We start from the raw sequence: 17,982 nt of genomic DNA, 5'->3' as shown, positions 1-17,982 counted from the left end.
ATAAGTCCGGTCACTTGCGCCGCACAGTATAGTGAAATTGACGGGGGCTCTAGACAATGTTTTGCCCATGTGGTGCGTACTCGTGATGGACTACCTACGGGAGTCAAATAAAATTATTAATATATGACAGATATTCCCCTTCCTCGCAGCTGCCGTTGTCGTAAACCCGAACTGTCTTCTACTTGTGTATCATCAACTTTTTTTTTGCAAAATTTTATACGGTACCACTCGGGCATTTTGCGCTAAAGTAAAATCCGCCAGGCGTTCACCACATTCGTTGGCTTAGTCTTGACTATCATCTAACGTTCTGTGTGTGCAATTTACTTACTAATTAGAGGATTTCTCGTACTTCATTTGCTTCCGCATAAAAATGTATCATATCTTTGAATAGACCACATAAAAATATAGCTGCGTCAGCAACGAATTCAGTGTGTTATTGTTGTACATATATATGTATCCAAAGAGCTGTTGATATATAATATAAGAGGGTGAGCTGAAAAGTTTTGCCTGTTGATTAATATCTCGGTTATAGTAAACATAATTTAATGAAATAAAAAAGTAATGTTTAACATGGGTTGGCATCTAAGCTTCAGTTCTGGAACATCACTTATCCACACGCACAGTTCTTTCATGGCATTATGGTTAAAAAACACTTGCCTTTGTAGCGACACTTCTATCATGGCACGCTGGACGTCCTCATCTGATGGCATCCTTGGAACTCGATCTTGCGCACACATTGAGGTACTTCAGCAGTTCCCTGATTATGATGAAACCGACTAGTTTCTTAGAGATGTCGAGCTGTAGGGGAATTTCCTTCTGCTTGATTCGTCAGTTTTCGCTGATCAAGTTGTCAATCGTCTCTTTATGAGTCACATCGGTGGCAGTTACTAGCCTTTCAGAACGAGGCTTTGTCAGTAAGCTTGGAATGGCCCATCTTTGAACTCTCGTCCACGTATGTCTTACCGTACACTACTTGCATCCGACGAAAAATTTGGACGGACAAAACTCCTTCCGCCGTCAAGAATTCGATTACAGATCTCTACTTTAACCGCACGTCCAGACGCCATCTTGGCCACTACTGTTGATCACATGGGCAGATGACATCTCCTGCTACGTGGCGTTATAGGTAAGGAATGGAGGAACGCTCAGCAAGAGCTCCGATATATCTGCCAATAAAAATAAGAGGGATACTAACCAACAGGCAAAACTCTTGAGCCCGCCCTATATATATAATTATTTTTTAAAAAATCAATGCTCCTTTTTAAGACTTCTTCGTATTTGCAATTGTTTGTGCATTTTTAGAAAGTAGTTTTACTCAGAGTAGATTTGATTTTCAATAATAATTTATTTCTTAATAAATCAAATGAAAAAGAATATTATAGCTAAAAACTTTATTACATTAGTTCTTCATAACATTTGGTTGATATCAAATTCACAATGTTTGTTTCATTTCGTTATCACAACTTTTTAAAAATTCTTCACACTTAATTAGCTGTTTAACTCTGTAAGTTCCAGATACTGTAAAGTGTTATCTTACACTCGCAGCATGAAATACCTAAAAGTCAATTAAAAGGGGCAGTTCGTAACGAGAAAGTACACATAGCATAAGTTTGTTCGCTTTCGTTAAGTAGCTTCTGTTAAAAAATAAATTAAAAAATGTTTTTAAGTAGTAACTTGCAACATGAAAATTTGTTGCACGCAAATTGTAACACATTTAGGAATTATGTAAATATTGTTCGCTCAAACATTACATAATGTACAATTTATCAGACATTTATGTAGAGATCACTAGCGTGATTTATCATCTGATGTTTCGTTCACATTTTAGCACAGAACTTGATCAAGTGTAGCGATCATTACTATTTAATGCTTTTAATAACATAGTATGTTAGCAAAATCTACGAGAACCAATCTAGAATATAAAAGTATCTTATATTTTACTGCCAAACAGTTTGCCGTTATGATTGTTTTCAAGTTAGTGGTGAAACTAGCATTTGCATATCCGTGCAATTCTCAACCATGCTGGATGACGACGGAAATTCATTGAAAAATCAGCATAGATTGATAATCATTATCACATTAATATGAAATAATTACAGTAAAATCACAAGCACAACGATGAGTTAATATTCGCATTATCAAAGAAAAGAAATATTATTTCTACTGGAAAAGTATACCCGACACTTTTAAATATAGTAATAGGAAAACTGTCTTAGAAGTAAAAACGATTGTGAAATGCATTATGCGTTAATATAATGGAAAAGAAGGCCCTTTCTTTTTGTCGGAGCTATATTTTTGGTGATATACAGGTGAAACCAACCGATACAATACAAAATATATTATTCACACCTAAACCAGAAGTTTTGATAAACTAATTTCAGTATTTTCCATTTGCTGCTTATGAAGTGTTAGAATTTCCCTATCATAACAATTCTTATTAAAATCATTTTCAATATGACCCATACTAAACAGATCTATTTTGTTTCAATAACCTTCAGGTTTAAATGACGAGCATAATCCCTAAGATACGAACATTTACTATTTAGTTTTTACAGCTTGTTTTATTTCCAACATACAGCTTATAAAATAAATAAATAAAATATAAGAATCGGACATTTTTCCCATTGATTTCAGTCTTCTTATTACCACAAAATCTCTACTGGCTTACGAGATTCTAAATCTTGTGTTACGATGCATTTCTTTGTATAGTTTGTATGCAGACTATTATATGCAATATACTCTTTCTCGTTACTAACTGCTTTGTGATAACTATGTTTATGTTTGTTAAAGTTAACAATCAACCAACTTAGGTAACATTTTATGTCTGAGATACATATCATTGATTTCTAAACACAAAGCAAGCACGTTCTCTCGAATCGCTTCAGACTTGATTCTTATATTTTTCATTGAATAATGTATATCCTTATACATTCTTTGCAAGATATTTGTTATATTTTTTGTGAGAAGCTATCTGATACATATCTTAAACGTAAATGCGCCCTTATGGTGTATTATTTTGCGCTCTGTTCTTCCTCATTTAAAATGTAATTATCATTTTAAAAAAAAACGGTAACAAGATACATTTACACCTACTATAATAATGAGATTTAATCAACAGCCACTGTGCATGGACGGTTTAAATTTACGACTAAGAAATCCACACTTCATTACTTGCTTACAAGCATACCCTGAAAACAAAATATTTTCTACATCAATCCACAATCTTCCTCTCTTCAAAGCTAACTGCAACAGTGGCCGCACTAGTTCAAAGAAATCTATTTACTCTGGCTTGGCTCATTTTAATGGAACAAGTATTATTACATAGTTGATCCGTAACAAGTGCAAATATGTTTGGAGCATCTCTATGCTCTTTATGTAGCAGGTTGTTAATTCACACACTTACCGCACCTTATAAATAAACTAGAAGAATCGAAATCCACATTTAAGAATTATCACTCATGACGCTATCTACAGATATTTTACATTTTTTCCGTCTCTTAACATTATTTTTGGAAGATGCAGTGCTTTTTAAAGAGAAAACTTGTTCTCTGTTCTTTCCGCTATAGAAGAGCAAGTTTGTAGCTATTTCCGTATTCTAAGTTGCAACTTTCAAGTTCAGTAGCTTAAGTTGTAAATTTGTTGATGTACCAAACTTATGTATCGGAAAGATGCATTCAGTATGTTTATTTTTAACCTACACAGCATATACATATCTAAGTTTTATTATGTGTACTAGTTCAGCACGGCAAATAAAATTTTTTTAAAATCTTTAAAAATTAGCTGCAAACTTCCTTCTCAAGCGGCAAGTTTTTTTTTTTTTTTCACTTTGTTTTTCAGAGCCATGTCCACAATAAATTTATACATCTCTTCTCTTTTTCAAAAATATTAAATCAATATATATATATTAGAACAATACTTTATCCTTTCATATGTATATATATAATTATATTTTTTATGTATAATATTTTACATATAAAAAATTATTTTTACTTCTCTAACAGATATAGCATTTCTCGTCTAAAAATTCAAAATAATTTGTTAATTTTTTGCAGCAGTTCTTGTTTTCTCTCAATCAGCTTTCAACTATACGCACACACATTTTCATATCGTTCAACTTTCTGATACATCAAAATCTTTGCAACATGTGATTTTTGAGCAAATATATGCACTTTAATTTTTCAGCAGTTCTTTCTATTTCGTATATTTTCTTTAGTTTGTTCATCGATATTCCTTTGATATTCACCCATATCTACAAAAAAACTACTAATTTATTTATCTTGATTGTTTACCACTTATTTAGTACAATACTTCACTGATTCTTTAAAGTTGTTTAAAAAAAAATCCTCTCGTAACTAAGTGGCGTTTTGTTAAGGAGGTAGTCAACTTATCGTTAATTACATAATTCACACTTCGCAGTCATTTGTAATCCTCTTGCACGATTTATTTATTTTCCACACACACACACATGAAAAAAAATTGTACTTCTTTTGGCCTCATTACTTACATATTTTAGAAAAATACCATAGTCTTTGTCCGTAATATGACAACGACAACACTCACAAATAACACAGTAAGTGAGATCCTATGTAGAGAAGCCCAACTGTAGATCGGACAGTAAGGACACTGGCTACTTCCACATACTTCACATATATTTAGAACGTATGTCGTGAATGCATCAAATATTGTTTCGTTAAAACGCTCTGAAATTAGAAGAAGAGAAAAGTAATTATATTAAAAGTCTGAGTTAAAATTTTTGCATTGTAATAAACTAGTTTCTGTTGTTGATGCATTAACCTCTCTCTCTCTCTCTCTTCTTCTTCTTCTTCTTCTTCAATGCAACTTAACTAGGGCAGGCAAGTGAGAGGCGATTTAAAAAAGATCGAGAGAGAGAGAGAGAGAGAGAAGGGGGGGATGCTTTCTTTTCCGTCTATTTATCAGTTGCAAAACAGGAAGGCATTTCCAAATAGCATTCCACGTGCACATATTGATTTAAGATACATTGTGGATACTGTATTATATCATAGATATGACATAATCCATGGATATTAATCAGACTGAAAGCGTTCTTCGATTGTGGTTTGATATAATATCTTATTTATATATGTGTAGACTGACTATAAAATCCGTGCTAATTGTAAGTGCAAAAAATGGAAAAGTTCGGTTTCATGTCAAAATGTGGGCTATGTGTCTAACACACCTCAGTTAAAATTGGACTATATAGTATTCACTGTGGAAGTAGTTCAAATGATCGCCAGAAGAATGCGTGTGGGCCTATGTCCCACCAGTTCTGAAGTAAAATCTGGGCTTTTTACTCAACATTTTCATTTGGGCACGAATTGTATATTCAGTCTACATTTATTATCAATAATCTAAGTATACATTACCACTCATACGCTGTGTACTTGCCGGTACAATTATATAATTATACAACAAACAGCCAAACAGTGTCATGTTGGACAATTCGCCAGGTCCCCAAATTTTAAGAAGTTATATGAGTCATGAATATGTAAATTAAAGCATTGAATTTTGCCCCAATTGCATTAAATGGTTTGAATCCTACTGTTGGACAATATACATGCAGTTGTTTTGAATGACGAAATACGTATTACGTTGGCTAGATATAATGTACAGAGTTCCACAACACCTGGTTTGATTAGAAGTACGGATTAGATTTCTGGGCATTCGGTATTAATGACCATGTTAGCACGTCATGTATAAGAGATGATGTCCCTCGGCGATGACACTACCCGGGAAATATGAGTGAAAGAAAGGGATGGAGAAGGAAGGATGTTAGGTACTATCCTGGCATTTACTTGGTGTGAATGAGAAAAACTTTACTCAAGTTGGCTCACCTTAAAAAGCTCAGTTTTTTACACTTTTTCGACCGAGTGTCTCCACCAGGAATCGAATCCGAGACCACTCGGACCAAAGGTGAGAGAGTTTGCGACTTCGGTACAGGCCCGGTTTAAGAGCCAACCCAATTTTGTATAATTGTATATTAACGATCGACAAAAATCACTATATAATTGCCAGTATCCTATATTTGCAGTTGTATGTAGGGAGCGATCAAAGCTTAGTGGATACACAATATAAACAGTGAAAACACAATGGAGGTAAATTTACATACGTAAAGTTGAACAAGGGGCTATTGCTTTCAATAAGTAAGTTAGGAACTTGAATTTTTATCACGGATGGTGAAATATTATCCTCCTCATCACTTATTTATCGCGAAGTTTATAATTTTCTCAATGTTCTAAATGGGTACAAAACTACACTCCTGCGAACTAGGAAATTGCTTTCTCAACACTTGATAACATCTATCTTGGATTAGGGTAACATTAGGGGTTTTTATTTATTAGTTTAAAAGTTATAAGGGTGTTTGGAAGTGTTACTTAACCTGTATACGAGATTTGTTCAAAAAAGTATCGAACCTTATTCTTTCCCCACGTAAACCAATAAAGCGCGGGAGATTTTTTCCCCCACCCGTAGACACCGTCAGTCGCTGATAGTCGGCCGAGTCAAGACGTATAGCAAGCGGTCGTCATTTTTTTTTTTTTTTTTTTTTTTTTTTGGTAATGTCAGAAGAACTTGAGCAACCCGATATTGCATCGAATTTTTGCCAAAAGCTTGGCGATACTCAAGCGGAAACCATTCAAACGAATCGGTACATTCAATTTTGAACGCGAATTTTGGTATGAGGAGAGTGCCCGCGAAATTTGATTATTCAGACTTTCATCGCCAAACACAACATTCCTCTGTTCTATCAAGCTCCCTACTCACCCGACATGGCTCCGTGTGACTCTTGGTTATTTCTCAAGCTGAAAATGCCACTAAGAGGGATCCAATTTAGTCAAGAGAAGACATCATGCGGAATGCGACGGCAGGGTTGTTCACCATTCCAAAGACTGCTTTCCTGATGTGTTCCCAACAACGGCGGGAGCGCTGGGAGAAGCGTGTGCATTACCAAGGAGATTGCTTTGAAGGGGATTAGTGTTTCGGATTCCAAATCAATAAATGTATTTTTGCCAACCAAAAGGATCGTACTTTTCGAACACACCTCATATATACAGGGTGGAGTGTTTGGAGATAAATTGTCCATGCTGTGTATAGACACAGGGTCAGTTTTCAAACTTGAGACAACATTGTATTTTCTAAACTAATAGAGAAAAAAACGCTGAAATTTTGTACGAAGCAAATATAAACAAGGGAAAATAGTCCGACATACTCTGCAATACCGAAGATGAATAGTGTTGCCAATCCAATATAAAGCTATATATATATATATATATATATATATATATATATATATTTTCAAATGGCACTATGTCAGATTATTATATACTGCAAACTTACATGTTAAATGAAAACTTACTAAACTACGTTTATTATTTAGTGTTACAAACTAAGGCAGCTACAGCATCACAATATCCAAAGTTTGGAAGCCTCTACATATTAACAGCACAATTGAGATGGACGGACCAATGTACCATGGATACCATGATCATGATACAATGTGTTTCGAATAAATGGGAATGAAGTAACAAGAGGTTGAATTTTTTCCCCCGAATGTTTATTTTGAAAAAAAAATGCTTAGATAAGTATTATACCTAAATTTTTGTATGATTTGAAATGGACGAACAAATCATTTTGCTGTTAACAGCATTTGATATCTCAAACCGCTCCGGATATACTGTAAGCATTGCTAAAGTTTGCAAGACTGTTTAAATTATGTAACTGCAAAAACTTGTTGTAACTACAACTACCAAAAGGCATCGCTACAATGTTATAAAAGCGAAGGAAAACAACAATCATTTTAAATATGTTTACAAACACGCCATTTCAATCAGTATTGCAAACTTTATCAATTATTATCATATCTCCGGAATGGTTTGAAACATTGAAGTGCAGTAAATGCAAAATGATTTGTTTGTCCACGGCAAACCATGCAAACACAAACATGATCCTTATCTAAGCGTTTTTTTTTTAAATTAAATATTTCGAAAAAAAATTCACATTTTCAACTCCTTGTAATTGTTTTCACATTTATTCGAAACACGACGTATCATGACCATGGTATCCAACGCTAAGGTACTTTGTATATGCACTGGTCTGTCCATCTCAGTTATGTTGTTAGTGTGGGAAAGCTTTCAAACTTTGGATGTTTATGATACTGTAACGTCCTTAGTTTGCAACAATAAATAGTAAACGTGGTTTTGTAAGTTTTCGTTTAACATGCAGGTTTGTAATATGTAATAATCTGACATTTGATAAAACTTAGCTTTATGTTGGGTTGGCAACACTGTTCTTCATCAATATCATCAGAGTATGTCAACCTATTTTCCCTTATTGACACTTGCTTCGTTCAAAATTTCAGTGTTTTTCTCTTTTAGTTTACAAGTTCCAATGTTGTTTCAAGTTTAAAAACTGAAACTATATATAGAGGTAACCAAGAAAGTTTGGTCGTTTTTTCACCTACCACATTCGAACATCGATATGTCACCTAAGACGTACTTGGAAAATCAAAAATAGTCCCATCAGCATCGACGACCTTCTGCCAACGTTTTGGAAGGCCATGGATTCCATCGCAGTAAAATTTGGTGGGCCGTGAAGCGAAGAAGGTATCAGGTGCATTTTGCCTCTACTAGGGACTTGAACTGGCGTCCTCTAAGGTGATTGTCCAAGGAATGGAATAGGTCATAATCAGACGGTGTAATATCCGGGAAGTATGGTGAATGCAATTGTGTTTCCCATCCAAGGCACAGAATGGTGTTCCGGGTCATCCTAGCTATGTGGGGCTTAGTGTTGTCCTGTAACAGGAGAATCCCTTTGCAATTCAGAAGTGCTGGCTCCAGAATTTTGAGTTTTTCTTGAACACTGTTCAACTGCCGACAATACACAGTTGCATTGATGCTCTGACCAGCTGGTACCAGTTCCGATACCGCGAGCAGTCCACCAAACACACAGGAGGACCATTTTCTGGTGCATTGTTGGTTTCAGCTGTTTTGGAACTGGGTTCATGGGATGCTAACCAATGATGACAGCGCCGTGGAGCTCCGTGCAGGACCAATTTCTCATCACATATCAACACACTGTCCAGAAATGGCTCCTTCCTCAGACGAAACAGTAAAGAAACACAGGTGTCTGCTCGCGTTGCGGTCTAGTCCAGAGTCAAATCATGTGGAACCCATCGACCCAACTTGCTGATGGAGGTGCTGCCGAATGGTTTCTCCACTCACATTGAATTGTAGTCACAGTTTCTCACATGTCTGGCCACTGTTCGCCTCAATTGCTGCCTGAAGATCTTCATTTTGTATGTGTGTTGGTCTTCCGGCACGTGGTGCATCTTCGAGTGTTTTTTTTCGTCCCCGTCCTTAAACTTGTTAAATCACCGCTGCACTGTCCGCGTAGTCACGACACCCTCACCAAAGGCCTGGCATATCTTCCGCCCCGCTGCAGCGGCGTCTGACCCCAGTTTGAACTCGTACAGCATACACGCCTTTAAGGCGCTCTGTGGAGGTCCCATGTTCACTCTGTCCTTACGCAAGTTCACAGTGTAACTGAACTGCCACAACCATGTAGTATGTTGGATATACCCACAGCAACATCTAACCTTCGCCTTATGTCCATTCGCATTCAGCTCACGGTGTGATAGCCAATTGAACAGACCTCCTCAAAAAGCGACAGAACTTTCTTGATAATCTTTATATAAAAAAAAAATATTAAAAAGTAAGATAAAAGTCGTAAGTTCCTAGATACAAGGAAAGAGAAAAAAATAAAAAGTGAAATATAATATTTAATTTAACATACCGCGATTATGTCCTTTAGAGTAAAGGAGACGGATGATTATGAAGGAATTGGTGGAATGTTAATATCGGAGGAAACAACACACCTCGAACATAATGTTATTTACCACAAATTCATAGCTTTGAATCAAACTAGGACTTCTCACACCAGAGGTGAGCGCTCTACCGCTAGACTACTGTGCTTCCAAGAGGGAAAGAGTGGGAAAGTAAATGTCAGAAATTTGTGAAAGTCGTACGAAATAATCTTTTAATGGATTTCGAACCTCACGCTTTCTGTCATCCATTTGTCAAACTAAGGATAGGAAAATATATCTAACTACGTATACAACGAAGAAGGAAAAAACTGAGTTATATTTATACTTTTTTCACATGTTTTTGACATTTCATTCTCATAATTATAGAACATCTGTATATATACATGTATTATGATGTGTGAATTAAATTTACTTAGATCAATTAAAATACATACCTGGTGCATAATAATCATACACTCGAACAGCAAGGTATCGTGACATATTAGCAACTGGATACCACCTTTCAACCGTGAAATTCACACACGTATCCCTTTCATCCAACTGAAAGACAATGATATTGAATTAACTGAAATAATTATGAAAAATCATACTGCAATTTCTTGCTCATATTAAATATATTTTAAAACCATATACTTAAAATAAGTGCATATATTACTAACTAATAATATAAAGTTGCATTTAAGTAGTAACGGTGGATCTAAGCTCTAACTTTACTTTCACTCATGTACTATAAAATGATCTGATTATAATTTCTATAGTGACATTTTCCGTTCCTTTTCTCTATTTATTTTGACTGAAATTGTTATATCAAACTCTTGCCACTTAATCGCTTTGTATTCATCTGAGCTGCAGTTATATAACTTTATTTAATTCGTGTATAATATAACCTTTGAATGTCAATCAGTACTTTAATGAATTACTTAAAAGTATATATTTACAGAAATGTATGAAATTGAATCTTATCGCTGTTGTAGTTCTACAATGAAAATTTTATTAACATATATTTTACTAAGATTGTACCAGCTATCTATTAAAAAAAAAGTTCGAGCATTTTTCAGTGTGTCACCTTGCACTCTTAGTGGCTCCGAGTAACAAGCAACACAAAATGTATGGGCCACATGACGTGAATATAGCACATCTTAGTAAGTCTGTCAACCTTATTAGCTGCATGAAAATGCTGTGTCTGCAACTGTCAAACATGTCATAATAACAATAATCTCATAACATGAATCTAGAAAATCTATTATTCGGTCATGCTATTTCTGAGCACCGCAAAGCAGCTCGAAACATATGTGGGGCGTTTGTGAAGAATGCAATAAGTGTCAGAATAGCTTGTGGGGCAGGAGTCCTTGAAAGATGAACATCGTGTAGGACGACCATAACCATCAATGATTATGCATTAAATGAATACAAACCAGGCTTGCCACGAACTTGGAAAAATGTTTTGGGAAAGCGATGGAAGTATCAGGTTGCATTTACATCGCACTGCTGAAATATGAAAGTTACACATATCTACAAACTGACACTAGACAATCAACTTCTACGACTCAGCATATGTTATTCCTTACTCCTAAACACAAACCCTTTTCTGCATAATGTTGTGATGAGAAATGAGTGTTATACACAAATTCCATACGGCTGATACCTGGGGAAGTGATACCCACACATGACCAAAGCCCTCATTGCACAGGAAGATTGTTGTGTGTTTGGTACGCAGATGACAGAATTGTCTATGAGCTGCCGCTCCGATGATCAAACGATCAATTGTGTGATGTGTACTGTACTCAGCTACAACGAGTAGCTGATATATTCCAGCAAAAATAGCTTGCACTCGTCAAAAAAAAAAAAAAAAAAAGACATTCCGTATCTCTAGGACAACGCTCGCTCCGCCACGATGCGGATGACTCTGGAGAAGATTAAAAATCTTGGCTGGAAAATGTCACCTCATCTATCGTGACACCAGATACCTCCTATTATTTTCTCCCTGGATACAGAGATGATCTGGAGTACGAGGTGTGCCGCCGTCACCTTCAAAGACGCTGCATTCTATCGAAAGATGTTTCAAGTATTACTGTCTTGGCAGAAGTTTGTAAAGTGCACAGATAATCGCTTCCAATGAATAGATTCACCACTGTCACAAAGGTATGTATGAATAATTTCTGTGCACGAAATTTCGTGCTTCGCCAATATTCCATGAATTAATTATAAAACACGAAAAACGCGTGATAAATCTACATTTTTCCTAAAGTTACAAGAACGATTGGATTGTTGGGAAAGTCATTATGTAGTTTTTTTAATGTTATTTATTTTTATAAAGAACCAAGATCAATTAATAATATGTTGTTGCCCGTTTTATGTGAAAACCTTTTGCAATTTTGTAATGAACTTTATAATTCCTCGTTCATAGAAGGACCTGTCTGTCGATTTTTTTTTTTTTTTTTTTAAGTGATTTACAGATTTATCTGAATTGGATTATATCAAGCAAAGAGTTCTGAAGAGAACTTAACAACTGTAATTTAACGGAGCAAAGTCATCGAGTATGGTGGATGTGGTAAACATCCCATCCAAACTCTCGATAATTTTTGACGGGTGATCAAATTTGGGTGTGATTTTGTGTTATCGTGATGGAACACAACTTCTTTATGATTAACACGCTCTGGAAGTTCTTTGATGACGGACTTGTTCAAACTCCAATTTGCGACAGTACAGCAAACATCGAGATTGCTTACGTATCCTAGCTTCTTTAGATGGTAGAAAACGTTTGAATAGATATGGCCACTTAGTTTATTATTATTATTATTGCGCTATAAAATACTTTCGAGCTAGTTGATTAAGAAAACTATTTCTCTTCGCTCATGCGTCGATTCTAACTAGTCGAAATTTGCGATTGATTTTGTCTGTCACTCGTGCGCTTGAAACAATGACCGACATGTTTGTACGTCACCTGTCGGTTCAGGGGAAACTGTCTACGCCGCTCAGTAGGGAAACGATTTGAAGAAAGATACGATGCGTAGTTTTCAAATGTCTACGACGTTGTTAATAAAACTAAGAATAAAAAGATAACAACTCATGGTTTCTTTGAAAAGTAAACTATTTGTCTGTTTGGTTATAATTAATTATTCGAATATATTCTGCTTTTTAAGGACAATTAATTAATTAATTAATTTATTTATTTATTCATAGAGTTTCATACAGCATTAAGCCAATTGACTGAAACTGAATAACATAATAATAACAAACAAAATAAAATAAAAACAATAAAAATAAAGAAATACAAACACAGAAAGTTCACTTCTAAATTTACAATGTTCTCTTTAGCTGAGTTCTAAAGTTTTGTTCAGAAGTAAAAATATTACATCTTGTTAGCGATGTATTGTAATCATGCGCTAGTCTATTGAAACAAACGAGCGTTCTACAATTGATAATTTAAGTGTCTCGTAAGTTAGCAAATTAACGAGGAACTCGAAAGTTAATCTGTAATAGTAAAAATTCATTATCAATTTTACCATCGATAATCTTACATAAATAAAGTAGGTCTGCAGTTCGGCGTCGTTCCTTTGGTGTACATTAGTTCATTAAAGACATTATTTCTCGTCTTGTGTGGTCACGTAACTTGGGAATTCTAAATCTAACTATGGCTATAAAGAAGTTTAAGACCGAGCCGATGCATGATAGGTTAGTAGGTACTGCCATATTCCATACAAGTGAACAATATATAATGATCGGAGAAATATAAGCCTTGTGAAACATTGTAAGGGCAGGGAGACTGTATTTTGGTAAATTATAAAATAGACCAAGTAATTTCATAGCACTGGATGAGATCGATGAGATGTGATACGTAAAAAAAAGTTCTTCATCAAACTAGATCTACACCTAGATCTTTGTAAGATGACACACATTTAATAGGTATATTGTTGGCATCGTAAGTCTAAAGAAACACATTCTTTCTCTTAAAAAAAAAAAAAAAAAAACAGGATAGAACATTTGTTGGGATTTAGTATATTATAACAAAGTTATAATAAACTAATTTGTATTTTTTTTATAACATTATACAACAAAGTATCTAACACGTATTGAAGTATCACTCAATAATAAAATCAATGTATTGAATTTACTAAACCACTTAAAATATGTAACTAGTGTTACTTTGATTAGCAGTAACACAATCCGTGCCTATGGATATACGTACTCATTTCAGTTTTGCAGTTATTTTAAAAACTTTAACATAAGCAACAAGTATAAGCGCACAAAAGCTTCTGTGATAGTAATTTTATTTAGCGCCTTTACATAAATGGGCATTGTTTGTAGCTTGAATTATTATTGTTAATAATAATAATAATAATAATAATAATAATAATAATAATAATAATAATAATAAATAATGTCCTCGTGTTTAGGTCACAAACTAACTTTACAAAGCGAAAAGAAAAAGAATCAACGATATAAAAGTAGTATTGAAAGCGGATTTGATAGTAGAGTGTTAATTTCTGGTTTACAAATTCGTCATAGATTCGATATTGGGTGCATTCAAGGAGGAGCCCGAGGAAATTTACCCAATAGAAAACATTTCTCCAAGTAAAAATAATCTAAATTATCTACTGAATTCATACTAGAACAGACAAACTTAACACGATAATCATGTTCATGACCTTTCTAGGAATTCTCCACTCCTATTATCGAACTACTTTACACTTAGCAATATTATTTCAGCGTAGTTTTCTTTAGCCAGTGAAACGATGTTTATATTATATTAGTCTATGAAATGTATATAAGTGATAATTGGTCGAGTTAGGTAAGTAGTGGTCCATCTGATTTTATTTATTTATTTATTTATTTATTTATTTCAGATAGACTGAAATGTTTTGAACAGGAGTTAACATTTAAAGCAACAAATAAACAGATGTTATAGCACAGTACTAATAACAAACTAATTGTAATTGGCTGATTACTGAAAGGAATGAAATGAAATTTCTAGTGTTACGTCGTCCCACATTTATGGCCTATAGGCTAAGAGAGACGGAAGCTTAATGAAAGTGAATGATTGTAAAATAATTGGTGGAATGGTCATGTGAAAGAAAACGTCAGAACCGCGAGAAAACCCACGGATAAGATGTCGTCTACCATAAATTCATATGGGCTGGGATCGAACTAGAAATCCTTTGCACCAGAGTGAGGCAAATGTATAGGCACCAACTTTCAAAGCCTGGGGGGCAATTTGAAAATAAGGAAAAGCTAATATTGGTAGCTATAATATGGTACCCTGGATATTTTATATCTGCGCCTGATTTATTTTTAGTTTGAATTGATATACTTGTTGGATTCTTAATATTTCTGATCTAATACAGTAATATAATAGACCTACTGATATATACAGAGTAGCCCAAAAGTAGGTATACACCCCAGCATTGATCAAGTATAACATTCTAGCTTATGGGTTTATTTGCTTTGGCTGTTCCGGGCTTAAGATATAAGTAAAAATGCTTGAAGAACAAATAATAAAGAAACTACGTCTACCTGATGGATAACAATAAGAAATGATATAAAATACAGTGAGCTGATTAGTACGAGACTGTATACCTACTTTTGGGCCACCCTCTATACTGTATATCTAAAATTTTATAATGATGGAACAATACGGATGACTTTTAGTGTATTTTAAACTAGGAGAATAAGTCACGTTATTTTTATATACAGTACGCATTGTACTTATTTTGTCACTTTTCCTTCATTATTGCACTACAATAAGAATCTGTAATATAAAAGCATTCCCTGAAACTTTCAATACGGCTCAGAGAGGGGATCCGATATTTGAAGTCACACAAAAATATTTCTTTTTCCCGTAATTTAGAAATATTTTCTCAGATTTTTGGTATGTGCTATATTCAAGATTAGTTCTACAGAATGGAATCATTAAATCAAAACGTTCGGTCAGAAAGAATATTTCCATTACTGGTGTTCAGTGTTTCTGCAATCTTTTCTGTCATGTAACATGGTTAATGTCTATTTTGTCGTTATCAATTTCGATGGACCTCTCTGACAAGAGCTTCGTGAGATCAAAATCACCAGCACTGAATTTCGTGAATCATCATTGACACTTGAAGTTGTTGTAGAGCACTGTCATCGTAAACTTTACGCACCTTTTCAGAAGCTTGACCCGCGTTCTTCACGGTACGAAAGTAAAAACATAGTGAACATGCACAAATTCAACCAACATATACATATAACGAACCTACAGTTGTCAGCTGCTGTCAAATTAGCAATAACAGGACTCGAGAACTTTCAAAAATAAACTACCGTCATCTGTTGCAAAAATGCCGCATGAATTTTCTGATAACTCAATATGAAAATATTATAAAAATATTAATACTTCGAGAGGAAAACGACCAATATAAATTTTATTCTTAGACAAAGTTACTCAGTTGTGATTTAATTTTTAGGGTTAAATTAATGTATTTTCCTCTTCTGTCATGCATAGGTTTCGATTACTCTCTGTCATAATAATTGTACTTACATAGTCAAAGTAGAAAACAACTTTTCTTTCAAAATATCTTGCTCTCTGTAAATTCCTAACGACTCTTGAGCGGATGTAACCATCTAAATCTTGCTGCTGGACAATATAACCCGTAGGGATGGTTACTTCCAATACTGCCATTCCAGATCTGGGAGATTCTTCCAGAAGAGTCCATCTAGTCACAATAAAAGAGAACAAAGAGATTTTATTTCATTAGCTGCTTTGAAGGTTATACTTTTTTTTTTTTTTTTTTTTTTTTTAAATATCTTTGTACGGTTCAGCTTCAATACCAATATATAGAAAATTAAATTGTCCCGTGATTTAATGTCCCGTGAAATGGAAAAATGGGAAGAAAGAAGACCACTTGCATAATTCTCCTACCCATTCTCCCAACTTTTCAAACTGTATTCATTCACCTCAAAGAATAGCTACTTAAATTTCTAATTTGATTTGTCAATTAAGAGGGACGTACTAATAATTATTATACAATTTCTTTTATATTTGGAAAATTGAATATTGATTACAAAGTAAATAAATACATTGGAATTGTCAATGAACTTATCTTTGTACCGTTGTATTTTTTTTTCTGTTTATTTGTTCATCAGTGGCCTGATACAATATTAGATACGTAAGCGTTAAAAGTGAAATAAGTTCTTGGAAATAAGTTTAAAAAAAATGTACAAGATAACACAGAATGGGAAAATAGAGTGTCTCTAGCAAGTAGAAATAAAGTGTTCGTGATCATGAACCTGTAAGGGTCGAAATATTGAAAATATTTAACGGATATACAAAAGAAATACAGCGGTACAAAAGTAAATTAATTGTTCTCATAGGCACCCGAAGGGAAGAGCAGGGTGGGGCCCGAGCCCACCCCCACCCCGCTCACGAAAATATATTAAATTTTCTTAAGATTTTCTAAATACAAATAACAAATACCAAACTAATATAGCAACTAGGGATTTGAGCCCCCCCTCCCTCTAGAAAATTTTCTTCGGGCGCCCATGACTGTTCTATATTAAGATGTACCTTATAGTGTCTATTAGTAATTATACATTAGAATGGTATTTACTAAGAAATTTTCTGTATGAAAAATTACTTCTTTATAAATGATATATCGATATACTATATATAGTCAGTCAACTTATCTAGAAACTTCTGCTGTTATTTTTGGTACTTGTTATCTAGTTGCCTAAAACAGTTCTTTATCGTAAGTTTCGAAACGCAATTGTTTACTTTGATACCATCTTCTTTGTACTTACTTTGTATTCAAGTCACTGATCAACGGTGTTGAGTACCTGGATTTTTTTCCCCCTCATTAATTTATATGGAGATGTATTCTGTCTTTCTTTCTTTGGAATGAATTGTAACTTTACAGATTTTGCTTTACTAATTTTTTCTTCACATCTATTTAAATGACTCTTGCTTTGTGAAAATTAAATTCAGTGATCTAAAACTTTAATATCTATACATTAATTTTAGCTGAAGTAGCATTCGCACAGAATTTAATTTTCCAGATCAAGGGACATTTGAATAGACTTGAAGAAACCAGTAAAATCAAATAATTACAATTCCAGTTTTTAAAGAGATATCTTCATATAGATTAATGGAACATCCTTAATTGTATTTGCTACAC

General features: G+C 34.2%; 1 protein-coding gene across 4 annotated transcripts in view; it reads right to left on the bottom strand.

The window, feature by feature from the left end:
- Window positions 1–1,371: 1,371 nt before the first annotated feature.
- The window catches only part of Mcr (macroglobulin complement-related), a 662,510-nt gene continuing 645,899 nt past the window's right edge, over window positions 1,372–17,982 (bottom strand). For all 4 annotated transcript variants that reach the window (XM_081760841.1, XM_081760848.1, XM_081760844.1 and 1 more), the window contains 3 exons: window positions 16,350–16,524; window positions 10,273–10,378; window positions 1,372–4,700 (listed from right to left, as the gene is read on the bottom strand). In XM_081760841.1, coding sequence (XP_081616967.1) covers window positions 4,510–4,700; window positions 10,273–10,378; window positions 16,350–16,524 — 472 coding nt within the window. In that variant the 3' untranslated portion in view covers window positions 1,372–4,509. The remainder of the gene's footprint in view (window positions 4,701–10,272; window positions 10,379–16,349; window positions 16,525–17,982) is intronic.

Source organism: Thermobia domestica, chromosome 1 (genome assembly GCF_964235325.1).
Source record: "Thermobia domestica chromosome 1, izTheDome1.hap1.1, whole genome shotgun sequence".
Taxonomy (NCBI): domain Eukaryota; kingdom Metazoa; phylum Arthropoda; class Insecta; order Zygentoma; family Lepismatidae; genus Thermobia; species Thermobia domestica.
This window is presented reverse-complemented; position numbering and strand designations above follow the sequence as displayed.